We start from the raw sequence: 17,371 nt of genomic DNA on the forward strand, positions 1-17,371 counted from the left end.
CCAGATGCCCACAGAGTCTTGCCCATCCAGCCCTATATATCTCCAACCTGACGGGATCAGATTTAAGGTCGTCAAGTCTCTTAATGTCCCCAGTTCAGGTGATGGTAGATTGATAACAAGATTATAGCCTGATACTCATGAGCAAATGCGGCACAAAGATACTTGAGCACAATAAAAAGGCAACAGTGTCTTCTACTTCAAGTTTAGCACCTAAGGCAGCCTAGAGGGACACACACGTTATATGAACACCTGGAGTTCAGAGGAAAAAAGAAAGAGAGTCAATTGAAGAGTCCATCACAATTTATCAGTCATTTGAGAAGGAGCTTTGGATTAAATTTTGCTCCCTAATAAAAGCCACTATTTTATCATAAGCCCTTGTGATATTACCTAGACTTAAAAAAGCATACTTATATAAGTAAAAGGTACAGAAAAAAATGTTGAATTATCAAAATCATAAAAATTATATGTTTAATCACTACTTAAAGCTACATTATATACTTACATATTTATTTTGCTTATTGTCTATCTCTACCACAAGAATTAAGCTCGGAGAGAGAAGGAATTTTTGTCTGTCTTATTCATCAGTTTAACCCCAGTACTGGGAACTGTGCCTCAAACATAGTGTCTACTAAGTAGGAACTCAGTAAGTAGTGAATGGGTGAATGGTTCCTCCACATAGAGGAACACTATTCAGCTGGTAAAAATAATGTTCAGATCAATGACCATTCACAGTCCTCTCCATTCTGCATTGGATCAGTGGTCACCCTATAAATTATTTAGTTCATTTATTTCGTGTCCCTGCTATTTCATGTTCCTGCTAAATGCAAACTATCTTACAATGTTTTGCAAAGTATATGCAAAGAGATAGAAGGATGCCACATCCAAGCACTTATCATTTCCTTGGGAACTCTCAGAAATTGAGAAACTAAGAAAGTAAGAAATCACAAATGCTGGGATTATCAGCCATCTGATAACGTCAGAATTTTTGCAAGGGGCTTGTAAATTTGCAAGCATGCCAAGCATCTGAAATACAAGATGTACCACGTAGGCACTATTCTTCATTTTGTCAATTGTTATATTACTGATTTTGTTTTTACTTACTGATAAATTGATCACTATATATCCTCTAAATTAATTGTTAGTCAAAATCCAATTGCAATCATTGAGGACATCTGAAAAAACGTTAAACTATAAAATATTAGGAATCACTATTAAGGACAAATGATAATTACTTTTGGAATAGCGCCTACTTAAATCTGAGATGTAATATTTGGACTTAAATCCTAGAAAAGGATTAAGGAGATGAGACTTTTTGCAATTAGATATGAATATAAGTAAAGCACAAGGCCAAATCTGGAATAGAGTGACCATTCTCTATTGAATGCGAACCCCTAAGCTCATCCCCAACAGGTAGACCTGTCTTCTTACCCCAAAGTTAGACTGCCTATGCAAGAGGCAGAGAATAGAGCCAGAAGTCCACAACAATATTTCTCCCATAGAAAAAAATTCCCTGAAAGGACTGTGTTAGTAATGGTTTTCTTGTAGATCTTGCTTGCTTCTGAACCTCTCAGTCAGATATAGTCCAGGGAACACTTAGAACATGAACAAATGAGTCTCTGAAGCTCTTGTAGTTTCACAGTGATCATATGGGACCTGGGTAATAGCTGTTAAAAGGCAAATAGTGCAATGGCTAGGCAGTTTAAATGTAGATAAAGTATTACAATCAACAAATTATGAGATTCAATCTAAATTTTTCTAGGACTGAAATCTTATTGATCAAATATAATTTGAAATCATGAGCCATCTGCCAGGAATTCTAAAACTTTTTGCTAGGCACTGATTTTTAACTATAATTTTATTGCAACAGGATTAAAAATCTAACTTAATTGGAATGGAATATAGGTAGAAAAGATGGAAAAATGGGGTAAGAACACAAAGGCCACTTCTCATAATTAGTAAATTCACTGTTTGTTTAGCATTTGAATAACCAAAAGACAGTAGAGCATTAGTAGAAAACACACAAACCTGCCTGGAAGAATTGCAATACCCCTAGCCATGTATACCAGGAGATTTTTTAAAAATGGTAACTATTTGAAAAGTACTTTTGAAAAGCACCTTTGAGTAGACGCTAACTCTTCAGAAGACAACAGAAAAAAACCTGTCCATCTTGCTCTCATTAAGTTGATTTTATTAAACTGACTAGTTGTTTGGGGATTAGCTACTATGGCAGAACTAAAGCTTGCATCCATGTCTACGGGCTTTCAAAAAAAAAAAAAATCAAACCTATGCCAGCCAAATTCTATGCAAGTCACACATTTGTGAGTTGCATTCATTCTTCCGGGACCCCCAGTTTGTCACCCCTATCAGCACAGTGTATTCAACATCCCTCTTCCTCACCAAAGTGAACTGTAATACCTTTTGCACCCTTGACATCTCAGCAGGATCTTAAACATTAGCCTTTGCACAATCAAGAATAGCTTTAAAATGTAAAGCCAAGAGTTTATCAGATCCTTCCCATTATTTGGCTGTGAGGCTCAAGCCTGTTGCAAATAACAAAGCTCCAGCTTCTACAAGTCATATTAGCATCATCCGTGCACCATCCTCAACACCAACTGGCAGGGCAGCGCCACCCATAACGGATTCCTGGAACATGGCCAGTCCCAGCAGCCAAGCTCAGCTGGCTGCATCCCAGTTCTGCAGGGTGTCTGAACATGCTGGCAAGAAGCAGAACAGCAGGGTGGCTGAACACTCTGAATTATAAGCTGGAGAAAGGTGACTATATGCTGAAGAAACCCTGTGGAGATTAGCCAAAGAACTTAGAGCCACAACTACTTATATGTCAGCAGTTGGAAAGTAAATGCAATGGACATATTCTTTATGCAACATTGCAGTGAGAATGGCTCTTCTGCGGACCGGGTAGAGGCAACCTGGGAAGGGCAGAGAAGAGCCAATGATCATTTTCATACCCCAGGTTTCATCTGACCTGCCCCTATATCTTGATAGATCACCAATGTTTGCTCCCATCCAAGTCTTTTTATTTTATTCTGCAAAATAATGCCTCTCTTTACTCACCCAAGAGTAACAGAGTGCTAAATTAATTGGATGCAAGGAGTGTAGTCATATCATCTAAATCAGCTGGCTTATACATTTCACTGAAAAACAGGGACATTTGCTAGAAACCCATGAAGTGAACCAAGAAATTCCAATCATCTCTTTTGTATGATCTGCCTTTGTGTGCACTTCCAACGTGAATTACCGAACTAGTAATTTGTCAGTATGTAATTTAAATTATTAATATGTGCTTATGGTAGACTATTATTTCACACAAAACTCTAATCACTGCTGATAAAATTTTTGCTAATTATGCAAGAACTTTAGAGAGTATGATGATTTTAAAGTCATTAAAAGAGAAGTTTTTAGGCAGAGTCTGGATGACCACCTGTCAGGGGAAGATTCCTGAGGATGAGGGCAGGGTTGGGGGGAAATGATCTTGATGACCTTCCCAGCCTTTTCCATGAATATGATACAGCACAGCCATTGATATATAGGCATATAAGTTTCAAGAGACAATATTATCCTATGCACAATTATGTTAGATACATAAGTAGTCCAGAAATGAATATACCACATTTTATTTTCAGTTTATCCCAGGCAAATTATTTACTGATTCTCATATTGTAAAATGTTTGGAATTACACCAAACACAACACAGCTGATAGTCTCCAGAAGCTGACATTTTAAGAAATCAGGACATACAAATCATATTATGCTAAATATGCAACAAATTTACCACAACCCATATGAACGATGACATAGCAGTTATTTTTATAAAGTAAAATAACAAATAGATTCAAATTATTTGTTTGTCCTTGAAATAGATGACGAGATTTCATGATGTTCATTTACTGTAAGCACTACCTTAAGCACTTTACACCTGTTTTTTATTTTACCCCTCACAACAATGCTATAATGGAGGTTCTGAGGCTAAGAAAAATTGAGCAGCTTGCTGAAGGTCACTCAGCTAATAAGTAGCAGGGCAAAGACTTGAACCTGCCTCAAAAGCTAACATATCTGGAGCCCCCAGCCCAGCACCGAGCACCGGGATTCCATTTCCCTTCCTTGTTTCCTTACTTGCAAGCAACACTGGAACTAACTTTATACTGGTGAATGTCGGAGGAGGTTGTCTGAAGCCTGCCTGACAGACCAAAGAAAACTAATTTGAGTTTTATAATGTGAATTGAACGAAGTTGGCGGGGCTCTGCAAAAAGAGGTCTGCACATGCTACTACTATTATAAATAGGTCCAATATTCCCGAAAGCTATCTGTATCTTGGAATGAGAGCTATAAAACTTTTCTTGCCCTTTGACTCAGTAATTTCAGTCTTTGGAATATACCTCAAGGAAATAACACAAAAGAAAAAGGTAATTTGTTCAAGAGTTTCATTCAGGAGCTATTTGATTTAGTGAAAAACCAGAAATAACCCAAATTTCCAGTAATGGGGCAATGACTAAGCAAACTAGGCTATGTAGAAAAAGAAAAAAAAAAACTTCATAATCCCTAAAAATGGCAAATGTAGCCCACATTCATATGTGGCTATATATGTAAGAAATAATTCTACATTACAAAGTAGACTACATATTAGCTGAAGCATTGTCTTGTGCCAAGACTTTTTTTTTTTAATTTATGCCAATTAAAATACCATGTGCATTGACAGTCACACAAGACAAATGTGAATTTACAAAGAAGTAGATCCCTCATTTCATTGTTGTAACTCCAAGAGTGGAACTGGCATATAGGCCATCCTTAATAAAAACTTCTAGACAATTTATATAGAAGTAACTTTTTAACTGAGACCATACTGTATCTCCCAAGTATTAATGTGCTGTCAGTAAGAGCTAATTTTTAATGAGGACTTACTATGTGCTGGGCGCTCTTCCAACTTCTTTCCCTGTATTCTCTCATATAATCCCCCTATAGCCCCATGAAATAAGTATTATTATTATCATCTTTCCTCCAAGAGGAGAAAATTGGAGCACAGAAAAGCTAAGCAACTTGTCCAAGGTTACATAGGCTATGGCAGAGATGGAGTTTCAACCAGGGTAGACTGCTGCTATGACCTATATGCAGCCATTATGCCACAATATCTTCTCTTATTTGAAAGAAGTATCTAGATCTTGTTCTTTCCTATTAATCATTTCTAGATTTTTTTTGGCCTTTTTCATGTATGGAATCCTTGTAGGAAAGAACAATATCCAGACACACAAGTTGAGATAAAATATTCTCCATCATGTCACCTGCATGAACATTATTAACTCACCCAAACTGGTAAGACCCCTTGCAAGAAGTGAGACTAGAGTAGGGTTTTTAGTTTTTATTTTTGTAATTTTTTTTAGAGTAGGGTTTTTAATTCAGGTGAGGGAATTATAGAGACTAAAAAACTAAATGGTATTCTGGACACATAGGATAATTGCAAAAGAGAAAAATATAACACATGGAGCAAATGTGATACTCAATTTAGGTTGAATTTAAGAAATAAGTTGCCTGGGAATAAGTGGCAAATATAGAAGAACATTTAAAGTTCTTGGGAAAATGATAATTTAAAAATAAGTATTTATGTTTTATATTTACCTAGCTTCTTATATTAAAAAGTATTTATTATTTATGATCTTATTGAATTCTCATGCTGTAAATAGTGACTAGTATAGATGACAGAAGAGAGAATTAAGAGTCACAGATTAAGTGTCTCATACAAAGCTGGCCACTGTCCTTAGTGGGGCTGGAACTCTATCCCAGCCCTTGTTCTCAGTAGAGCTAAATGTGATGCTGCTCAAGACAAATCCTTGGGCAGAACTTCCCTCTGATTCATTCAGAGCTCATGAAGGCTTCGGCCATAAATATAAATCCACTGAGAGAAGTCCAGAAAACAAATCTGACATAAGTGCAATCAGAGGTGAGGGTGAAATATATAAGAGGATCCTTTCAAGTGAAGGAGGCAGGGTGAAGGCAAGGCTACCATCCGTAAACTAAACTGTTTGGGAGATGTCATAGGCAGGTAGTGGGATGTTTGGAAGAACACAAAACTCTAGTCCTTTTATTTGAATCCTTATAAGAGCACATGATTATAAGACTCTGTCACCTTTGGTGCAAAATGCACAAAATAACATTTTTGCTTTGTCTCTACATTCCATGGAAACATTTGCAGAGTGAATGAGGTAGCCTACATTTGATACATCCTAAACGTCCTCACCTTCTCACCTGGCTCTGTCTGATGGAAGCCTATGCTTTCTTGAGAGGTCAAATAAAATGCCACCTCTTCCAGAAGCATGTTCTACATCATCTTATTGATGATCTTGCCTTCTGCCTTGTTCAGCTCCAAGATGGCATTACATATTTGGGATTTATCATTGTGCTTCCTACAGCCCCAACGCAAGTGCCTCCACACTGTCGTTTTTTACTGAATCAGCAGGAAATTGTTTGAGGTCCTATCATATCTCAGGGTTTATAAACATTTTCTGGGATATGGGTTATTCAAATTCAACTACAGATATGACCTCAGTAAAGGACTCTCTTCATTTAAAAATATTGTCTCCTTATAATCATATTTTACGCTGGCCTTTTATACCAGAACATTTGCATTAATTTAATGCATTAGGAATTAGCACTAGCAAATAGCAACTTCCCATCTGGAAGGTTAAATTACATAAAGTGTCTTTTTAAAAAAATTTTTTTAATGTTTTATTTATTTCTGAGAGAGAAAGATAGCATGAGCAGGGGAGGGTCAGAGAGAGAGGGAGATACAGAATCTGAAACAGGCTCCAGGTCTGAGCTGGCAGTCAGCACAGAACCCGACGCAAGGCTCAAACCCACGAGCCGTGAGATCGTGACCTAAGCCGAAGTCAGACACTTAACTGACTGAGCCACCCAGGTACTCCTCTAAAGTGTCTTTTTAATCAAATACGTGTATGGCAGCCATCAAACTTAAACTAATTTGAGATTTGCTTTTACCACAAAAATTATAAATATTCCACCAGATTCTATTCAATATGGAGGTAATAAGAGCTTCAAAGCCAGAAAGAACTTCAGCTTTTTGAAGAGTCTCCCTTTTAATATCAGCTAATGAATAAACTACTGGTAAAAACTTAAAACTTTCAGAACAAAAAATACATCACTTCTACCAAAGTCAATTGTTCTTCTGGGACAAAAATAACGTTCTTTTTATTAGCAATTTGGAATAACAATTAAATAACATTCATTTTATTGAGAGTTTTATATAAGAACTGAGAAAATTCTTCGCAGTAGTTAAGAAAACACAAGAGGAAGTGCTGAGTTTCCAAAACACTGTAATCGTCCCATCGTCCCTTATCTTCCCTTGGGCCATATGTGGTGGCAGTGTGATATCAATTAAAAAAGCTTACATGTAAGGAAGATAAAGACCAGGGAAGGATACTACTGGAGCTTGCAATGAAAAGCAAGCTAAGAAAAAGATGAAGTAATTATTTTCAATTGTACCACATTCTAGGAAATATTCAAAACTTCCGCTACATTTTGTAAAACACAAGAAAAGTTCTTTGACCCATGAATGGGTCAACAGCTACTCACACAAGTCCTGTTCCTTGCAGAGAGAATAGCAATCAATGATCAAAAAGGAGAATACAAGTCACAAAAAGCATGAAAACTTACTTTTTCATCATCTTCAGTAAATGGAGCACCTTCAGGAATCTTATTTATCGCCTGGGCCACACCAATAATCTCACCATCACTGCTTCGGATAGGCATGCACAATAGTGATTTTGTCTTGTATCCAGTTAGCTTGTCAATTTCATCATTGAACCTTCGATCCTAAAAATAAGACAGAGAGGGCATTATTAAATACACATGCATTGTTGTCAGGGAGAAAGGGAAAGAAGTGTATTTCTGTGTATGATATTTTATCACTAAGAACTTTACCCAATGAATTTTTAATAACAATGCCAGATTTGATTTCATGTTGAAGTCACCAAAGGAACATAAATGAAAATAAATCACTACCATAGTTGTTAACCACAGTAAATGAAGAAAGAAATTTTAAACCTGACTACAACAACATCTCAAAGTTGGTGAAGGGGCAAGTGTTTTTCCACACTATGCTATTTATTATAATATTTTATTTCACATAGACAATGATTATGAAGTATCATATAAGAAAAATATATAATAAATATATATTAGGCACTATGAAAAAATATGCAGAAAGGCACTACTTTACTTTTGGTCAGAATGTCCTATGAAAAAAGAAACTATGAGCCCATAATAATACTTTTAAAATACTGAAACAAACAAATGAACAACAACAACAAAAACAGGCTTCTTTATAGAATGTCAGCTTAAAAAAATGTAGAAGTAGGGGCTCCTGGGTGGGTCAGTTAGTTGAGTATCTGACTCTTAATTTCGGCTCAGGTCATGATCCCAGGGTCTTGGGATCAAGCCCCATGTTGGGCTCTGCACTGAGCATGGAACATGCTTAGGATTATCTCTCTCTCTCTCAATCTGCCCTTCTCCCCTGCTTGTGTTCTCTCTCTCTCTCTCTATCAAAAACAAACAAGCAAACAAACAATACACACACACACACACACACACACACACATATATACACATATATATGTAGAAAAAGTGGTAAATTATATAATATCTATTTGGCAACTACCAATACAATCACATATACGAGCATCACCAACAGATGTTAATACCACTAGGTGAAAGGTTGTTACTAAACGGAATATTCACATAGTCTCAGAGTGGCCACCCCAAAGATCCCTTATTAAATTCAAAGAGAAAAAGATGTCTTTATCCTGAAAAGGTCTAGTGGAGATCATCTGAAACAAGTAATCAAACTTAGCATTACCACTAATGAGACAAAATAACATCATGTGCCTCCTCGTGGGATGCAATGTGATGAGGACACTATACCATCAAAAACATGGAGTGTTCTTGTTGAATATGTAACATAAATCTGATCATTCAGGAAAAAGAAAACTTAAAAAAAAATACAGATTATTGGTCATTCTATCAAAAGCCTGACCTGAACTCTTCAAAAATATTGATATTGTGAGAGACAAAAAAATTTAAAATAAAAATAAAATAGGGCCAGGGAGCTGTTCTGGCTTAAAGAAGATGTAGAAATTAAAAAAAAAAAAAAGTGTGATCTTTCATTAAAAATTGTTATGCAATTTTTGGGGGGGATGAAATTAGAGAAAGTTGAACATGGACATTATATTAGATAATATCACTCTATTAACATAAATTTTCATAGGTGTGATATAGTGGTATTATAATTTGGTAGGAACATATTCTTTCTCTTTTAATGTTTATTTATTTTTGAGAGACAGAGAGACAGAGCATGAGTGAGGGAGGAACAGAGAGAGAAGGGAACACAGAATCTGAAGCAGGCTCCAGGCTCTGAGCTATCAGCACAAAGCCTGAAATGGGGCTTGAACTCACGAGCCGTAAGATCATGACCTGACCCAAGTTGGACGCCCAACTGACTGAGCCACCCAGGCACCCTGAGAATATTCTTTTTTTAGGATATACATACATGCTACAGTATTTTGGGGTGAAATGTCATAATACCTTCAACCTACTTTCAAATAGTAAGAAAGAGAAGGAAGGAAGGAAGGAAGGAAGGAAGGAAGGAAGGAAGGAAGGAAGGAAGGAAGGAAGGAAGAAAAGGAGGGAGGGAGGGAGGGAGGTAAGGAAGGAAGGAGGAAGGGAAGGAAGGAAGGAGGGAGGGAAGGAAGGAGGGAGGAAGGGAAGGAAGGAAGNGGCCCTGCTGTCTACCACCATCTAGAGCTATGAATTTCATCTGCTTAAGAGCCAAGGGAGACAGGCTGTGGACAGGGTGATAGCCTCAAGACCAAACATTGTTGGCCTTCTGATGAGGTCTGTGTTATCTTTGGTATCACAAGGACAGAAGACTTTAAAATCGATAATAAGGCCTGGTTCTGGTCTGGGGATTCATACAGGCTAAACTAAACCCTTAGTTAGGGAGGAAAGAGCCCTGAAGGAGAGAGGGAAATCAAAACCCAAACAAAATCAAATCATCTGCTCAAAATGAGCCTGCAACCAAACTTTCAGAAAAACAAAAATTTGTATTATTTTTTTTTAATTCACCAAGATTACTACCCAGCATTTGCACTACTAGATATTTATCTAAAGGATACAAAAATGCTGATTTGAAGGTACACATGCACCCCAGTGTTTATAGAAGCACTATCAACAATAGCCAAATTATGGAAAGAGCCCAAATGTCCATCAACTGATGAATGAACAAAGAAGATGTGGTATATACATACGAGGGAATACTACTCAGTGATCAAAAAGATAGTAACAACAAGGGTAAAACTAGAGTGTATTATGCTAAGTGAAATACATCAGTCAGAGAGAGACAAATACCATATGATTTCACTGGTATATGAAATTAAGAAACACAACAGATGAACATAGGGGAAGAGAAAATAAGATAAAAACAGAGAGGGAGAAAAACCATAAGAGACTGTTAAAAATAGAGAACAAACTGAGGGTTGCTGGAGGGGAAGGGGGTGAAGGAATGGGTTAAATGGGTGATGGGCATTAAAGAGGGCATTTGTTGGGATGAGCACTGAGTGTTGTATGTAAGTGATGACCCCTGGGTGTTGTATATAAGTGATGAATCATTGAAACCAATACTATACTGTACATTAATTAACTTGAATTTAAATGAATACATTTTAAAATTTAATATAAAATTCACCAAGGAACTATTCCATGTCAAGCTGCGAGCTAGGAGATAGAGCAGGAAGCAAAAGAGGCACCATCCCTGACTTCACAGAACCTGTAATGTATTAGGTGAGGCAGATGACATATAAATGTATAATAATATATTGTAGGAAGTAATACTAGGAAACGAGCAGAATGCCATAAGAAAGACTTAATAGAAGGTACCTATTTCTAAGGGGATCAAGAAAGGTCTATCTGAGAACTGGATAAGTAAGCTGTGGGTTGCATCAGTAGTAAGAGTTAGCCAGTCAAAGAAATTGGGAAGAACTTAATAGGAAGCTAGAACAGTGTGTGTGAAAAGTCCTGACACAGGAGAACACTTAGGGAGTTCCCCAAACTCCAAGGTCAGTGTGGCAAAAGCACAGGGAGCTCCAAAGAGAAAGAAGGAGTAAGGCAGGGACCAGATGGTGCCAAGTCTTACAGGTTTGGAAAGAAGTTATTACATTAACCCTAAATGCAGTGGAATATAACTGCAGGTCTTGAAGTAGAAGGATGATATGACTCATTATTCAGCACTTAGCATTCACTGAAATCATCTTATTAGTTTACTTGTTTTCCCTCTACTAGTATATAAGATGTAAGACAGCAGACATTTTGTCTCTCCTGTTTACTGCTTCATACTGGCATATTGTAGGTGCTCCATAATAGTTTTTTTTGATTGATCAGATTTTTTTAAAGATTGTAATGCAATTATGCAAAACATATAAAAGTTAGGAAGGCCCTAAAGGCCCATATTTTACTCCTCGGTATATATTTAGAGATACTTGTGCACAAGTACAGAAGAGAGATATACAAATGTGGGCTACAGCATCCATTACTAAAAGACAAAATTATAAGCCATTTCAATATCGGTCAATAGAAAAATAAACAAATTATTATCTCTCATTCTGATAACATACTGTACAACAATTTTAATGAATAAACTAAAGCTACCTGTATTGAACAAACATCAAAAACATAAGTAAAACAAAAACTTGACAATAAACTATTTAAGAAAAAACATATTAAGTAAAACAAACAACCTATAATCTGATACCATCTATATAATACCACTAATATTTAAAAACAATATTAAACACTATCTATGGATCCAAATATGTAGCAAAAGTATAAAAGCATAATGAGAATAATAAACTCTAAATTTATGTAAGTGGTTATCTCTGGGGAGGAAAGAAATGGCATCATGGAGAGGTATGGAGGAAGCTTAAACTCTACCAATAATTTTCCTTCTTAAAAAAAAGAAAAAAAAACAGAAAAGAAAAACTCATGAAGCAAAATAGTACAATGTTAAGATTTTATAAACCTTAAGGTCTCTCTCCATTTAAATGTTTTAAGTATTTTATAATAAAAAGTTTAAAATCATGTTTTTAAATTAAGAACTTTGTGGAAGATGATACAGGATTGGAATATGATAAACCAATTAGGAAATTTCAATGATCCAGGCAAGACAAGAGGATGGTCTGGGTTGACAGAAAGGCAATGAAGGTAAAACATATATTGGAAGTTGAGTTTACAGTACCTCCTGATGGATTGGTTGTGGATGGGGGACTAGAGAAAGAAGAGTATGGGTGGCACAGTCAGTTAAGCGTCTGACTCTTGATTTCAGCTCAGGTCATGATCTCACAGTTCATGAGTTCAAGGTCCACATCTGGTTCTGCACTGACAGTGTGAAGCCTACTTGGGTTCTCTCTCTCCCTCTCTCTCTGCCCTTCCCCTGCTCTCATGCTGTCTCTCTACCAAAATAAATCAATAAACATTTAAAAAATTATTGCATATATCTCAGGTTTTAATTTGAGAATCTAATGTCACTTATATGTGGAATTTAAGAAATGACACAGGGGTGCCTGGGTGGCTCAGTCAGTTAAGCATCCAACTCTTGAATTTGACAGAGGTCATGATCTCATGGTTTGTGAGACTGAACCCTACTTTGGGGTTAGTGAAGAACCTGCTTGGAATTCTCTCTCCCTCTCTCTCTGTCCTTCTCTCACCCTCTCTCTTTCTCTCACTCTCTCAAAATAAATAAACTTAAGAAATTATTTAAAAAATAAAGAACTGAAACAAATGAACACTGGGGGAAAAAAGAGAGAGGCAAATCATAAAAGAGATTCAACTATAGGGAACTGAGGGTTGCTGGAAGGGAGATGGATGGGAAATGGGCTCGATGGGTGGTGGGTATTAAGGAGGCACTCATTGTGATGAGCACTGGATGCTCTATATTAAGTGATGAATTGCTAAGTTGTACTCCTGAAACTAATATTACATTACATGTTAACTAGGATGGAAATACAAAAACTGAAAAAATAATTTGAGAAGCTATGGATGAAAGTGCCATTTACTGAAATGGAAGAGATTTGGATGGAGGTGAAAGTCTATGAATAAAGTCAAGAAGGTTAATAAATGAGAAGGTTTTCAAAATACCAGAGCCTGGGTTCCACCCCATATTGAACCAATTCATATTAGACATTGGTATTTTTTAAACGCTCATAGGTGATTCTCATATGACAATACTGTTCTAAATGATAAAGAGATTAGTCAGCAGTGAGATCCATAAAATTCACTGATAGGGAATAAATAAGGAAGGATTAAGGACAGTGGCACATGTTCTAGTGGTTACATATCAGTGGGTGCACCATGTTTGACTGGACTTGAAAATCCACTCTGGAGTAGACATGGCCCAACTGCTCTTATTTTTGTGATAGTTTGCATTTCTGGAGAAGGGCCTTACCCACCAAAGTCCAACTCCTAAGACTGAGGGGTATTTGTTATCAAACTATCCAAAACCACATGAGAACAAGAGACAAAGGGATGCTTCAGCATGATCAGGGGGCACAAAAGTGTTATAAACCCTCTCTACCACCTCTGCAACTCTCTGCACTTATCTGATAAACTTATAACTCTAAGAGACAAAATAATTATGTTGATATATGTGGTAAGTGTTAATCTTCCAATTTAAAAGCTTCAAAGAAAGATTTATTTCATTAAGTTTTAGTGGTTTTTTTTTAAAAATAATTCATCTTGGGGTGCCTGGGTAGCTCAGTTGGCTAAGCGTCCGACTTCGGCTCAGGTCTGTGGGTTCAAGCCCCGCATTGGGCTCTGTGCTGACAGCTCAGAGCCTGGAGCCTGTTTCAAATTCTGTGTCTCCCTCCCTCTCTGACACTCCCCTACTCACACACACACACACACACACACACACACACACTCTCTCTCTCTCTCTCTGTCTCAGAAATAAATTTCACTAAACATTTAAAAATATTTTTAAAAAATAATAATTCATCTTAAAATATGCTTTGTCCAAGTCTTCATTACAGTACTTATGGGATAATTTTCACAAATTGACTCAACAACTTGATATAATCCATCTAATGGGAGGTCAGAAGAACTGATATAATTGCACACTTCCCTAATGTATATTAAACTCTAGATTAATTTTCCATTTTTAAAAAATGAAGAAAATTGTGCTTAAAACAGGTATAAATTAATTGTAGAAGATGAAGAATACTATGGAAATAATTATATAAAGAAGCATCTTACTCTGTTGTTGTACAGGGAAGGAACGTTTAAAAACAGAAGACAGCAGAAAATAAATTTCACTTGCCAAGCAATGATCACAAATGAGTGTAGTAGTAGGAGAAACATAGGACATTGTGGAACACATAGCTGGAGACCACACTCAATGTAACGTCAGAAAAATATCCCAAAGAAAGCGAAATGTTTAAGCTGATACCCAAAGGATCAATGTCTCAAGAAGAGAAAATAGCATTCAAACCCCAAAGTCAGTGGAAAGCTGATTAAGTTTGAGTAACTGAAAGAAGTTGAAGATAGCTCTCAAGGAAGAGTCAGAGAAGGGACATAAGGACTAGTTGGAAGCTAATGAAGGGGTGCCTCGTGACCAGGTTTAGAATTACAAATTTATCACAGGAGGAGGAGAGAAGGTTTTGAGAAGGTGGGTGGAAGTAATATAATTGATTTTTCTTTTTTTTAACATCTATTTATTTTGAGAGAGGGAGAGACAGAGTGGGGGAGAGGCAGAGAGAGAGGCCAGCACAGAGCCCAACGCAGGGCTCGAACTCACAAACCATGAGATTATGACCTGAGCCGAAGTCAGACACTTAACCAACTGAGCCACGCAGGTGCCCCAATTCTTCATTTTAGAAATACCACCCTGGCTTATGTGTAAAACAGTGGATTGGAAGCAAGAGATCCAGGTGAGAGATAAACCATCTCTGGGCTGAGATGGTGGTTAGTGATGGTGGGGGTGATGGGAATGGATTGAGTTGAAAGCTACTGAGGAGGTAGAAACAACAGGACTTGCTGATTCATTTGATGAAAGGTTGCTAAAGCTAGAGGAGTAGAAAATGATTCCATATATCGGGTCCAGGTAGCTGGGTGAGTGGTGGAGTGATGCACGGAGTGAGACACATAGTGAGGGATGGATCTGGAGGTGGAAATGTGAGTTCCCCTGTATACATTCTGTATACATTTTGAGGTTTAGTTGTCTATGTGCTATCCACATGACGGTATTTCCCCCAAAGTAGATGGAGAGAATAATTATATATATAAATTTATAAATTAAAAACTATATATATTAAAAATATAAAAAATATATTTTTTTAATTTCAGAAAAAGTACTTGGAATGGAAAGTAGAGACTGTTTAGGTAAGGATGAGAAACTATGATCAGTTACTTTTAACTTGAAGTCTTCAGAAGTTCACCACACTCACTAGAATAGCTTCACAGAAGGCCAAGTAAGGAGGAAACAGAACAAATAAGAGAAGCACTGGGCCTATTTATTGCTGAAAATGGCAACTTGAATAGCAAACTAACAAATGCCTCTAGGTCTAGAATGGAATATCACATGAAGAATGGTGTCCAATTTTTATTCATCCCCCTTAGGTCAAAAGAACAAGGAATGATCTACAACAGGAGAGATTTCTAATAAATTAAAATAAGGGCTTCTTTAATAAGGCTGTTAAAATCTGGAATGAGTTTCTTATGAGTGTGGTAGACTCTTCTTGCTTCAAGTATTTTTATGTCATAATATTTTTCCTTTTTCAAATATTTTAAGTATAAATGCTCTTATAAAAAGAAGCGCAGGGATCTTCTCAGTGCCTTTTTGTGCAGACTTATTTATTGCATATGACAGTCGGGTATGACTTTTAGTATTTAAAAAGACAAAATCATAAGGTCAAAAGCAATCTTTACATTTTAGCAAAGGAACTGAACCGTACCCGCTACATAGAGAACAGTAATTTGATATATTTCTAACTCAGGAACTTTACACTTGGAGCCTTTTCTGCAAGTTCCTCAGCTGAATATGAAGCCACATAGCATACCCAGAAAATGCGTCCTCCCTACAAGATCCACTGAAGCTGAAGAAAGAACGAACTTCTGTAGTCTGAGTTTTCAGGTCCTTGAGAAAAGAGCTATGTTCACTGCACTCAAGAATGCCAGCCAGCCCCAAAGAGACATAATTTAGAGACCCATGAGGAGCCTCAAAGCAAAAGGGAGTCCATCCTTCCTTTCCATTTTCTCAGAGAAGCCACTCAAGGTTCTCCAAGGCAGGACCCAGGGCTAAGAACCTTATCCAAATCTTAGAATCATGGCAAGGATGGGTTACATAAGATCTCTTTTATCCTCTCTGTATTTAAGGCTTCTCTCCCCAACACTTCATAAAAAAATTTTCCAGTGCTCATGATTAAGTCAAGAACTGGTCTCGACCACCATTTAACCTACAAAGGTGATTGTTTTAACCACAATCTCAATCCTACCTTGGGTTCTTCATAGTGAAAGTGATAAAACTCTTCAAGTCTGAGAATGTCCACATGATGGTAATCTTGTTTTCAGAACATACATATGAGGAAACATGTGAATGCAAAAAGCCCCTATTAATTACATGAAATGTTTAATAAATTTTTATCTGACTTACTGTGTCCATAAATTATAGAGAAAAGGTGATCCAAGATATGTGTATATATATATATGGCATTTCTTCCTTCTACAGACACTATTATGTACTCATAGGAATAGAACATTACTAACATTGGAATCACTTGAAGAGCTTTAGGGCTGATGCCCTAGTCCCACTGACGAATTATTTAAATCATATGGGTGGGGGACGTGCTGGACAGAAGATATGACTTTTGGCTATAGGTCAGAGTTAAGAACAACTGAATTAGACAGATGTCCTTTAATAGACCCAAGGCCTCCAGGGGTCTGAGGGGAATATACTGTAAACCACTGATTTAGAGATTTCGGGACAACTGTGTTTGTTAGCTTTTGCTTTGTTATGTAGTCCATCCACTTTCCCCAAAGGCTTTACATATCTACATACCTTCTCCAGCATCCCACTATCTCACTTCTGCAAAGAAAGGTTTGGAGAACAAGTTCAGTCCCATATTTCATCTACATCTTTTTAAAATGCCTTATGGGGGCACCTGGGTGGCTTAGTCGGTTAGGCGTCCGACTTTCGCTTAGGTCACGATCTCGCGGTTCGTGGGTTCGAGCCCCGCGTCGGGCTCTGTGCTGCCAGCTTGGAGCCTGGAGCCTGTTTCAGAGTCTGTGACTCCCTCTCTCTCTCTCT

General features: G+C 37.1%; 1 protein-coding gene across 1 annotated transcript in view; it reads right to left on the bottom strand.

Moving 5' to 3' along the window:
* Positions 1-17,371, bottom strand: part of PDE11A (phosphodiesterase 11A) — a 367,374-nt gene that overhangs the window by 308,782 nt on the left and 41,221 nt on the right. The window contains exon 2 of the mRNA XM_077776263.1: positions 7,681-7,839. Within this exon, the coding sequence (XP_077632389.1) occupies positions 7,681-7,839 (159 nt within the window). The remainder of the gene's footprint in view (positions 1-7,680; positions 7,840-17,371) is intronic.

The sequence above is a fragment of the Crocuta crocuta genome, unplaced genomic scaffold (genome assembly GCF_008692635.1).
Source record: "Crocuta crocuta isolate KB4526 unplaced genomic scaffold, BGI_CrCroc_1.0 scaffold17, whole genome shotgun sequence".
NCBI classification, from domain to species: Eukaryota; Metazoa; Chordata; class Mammalia; order Carnivora; family Hyaenidae; genus Crocuta; species Crocuta crocuta.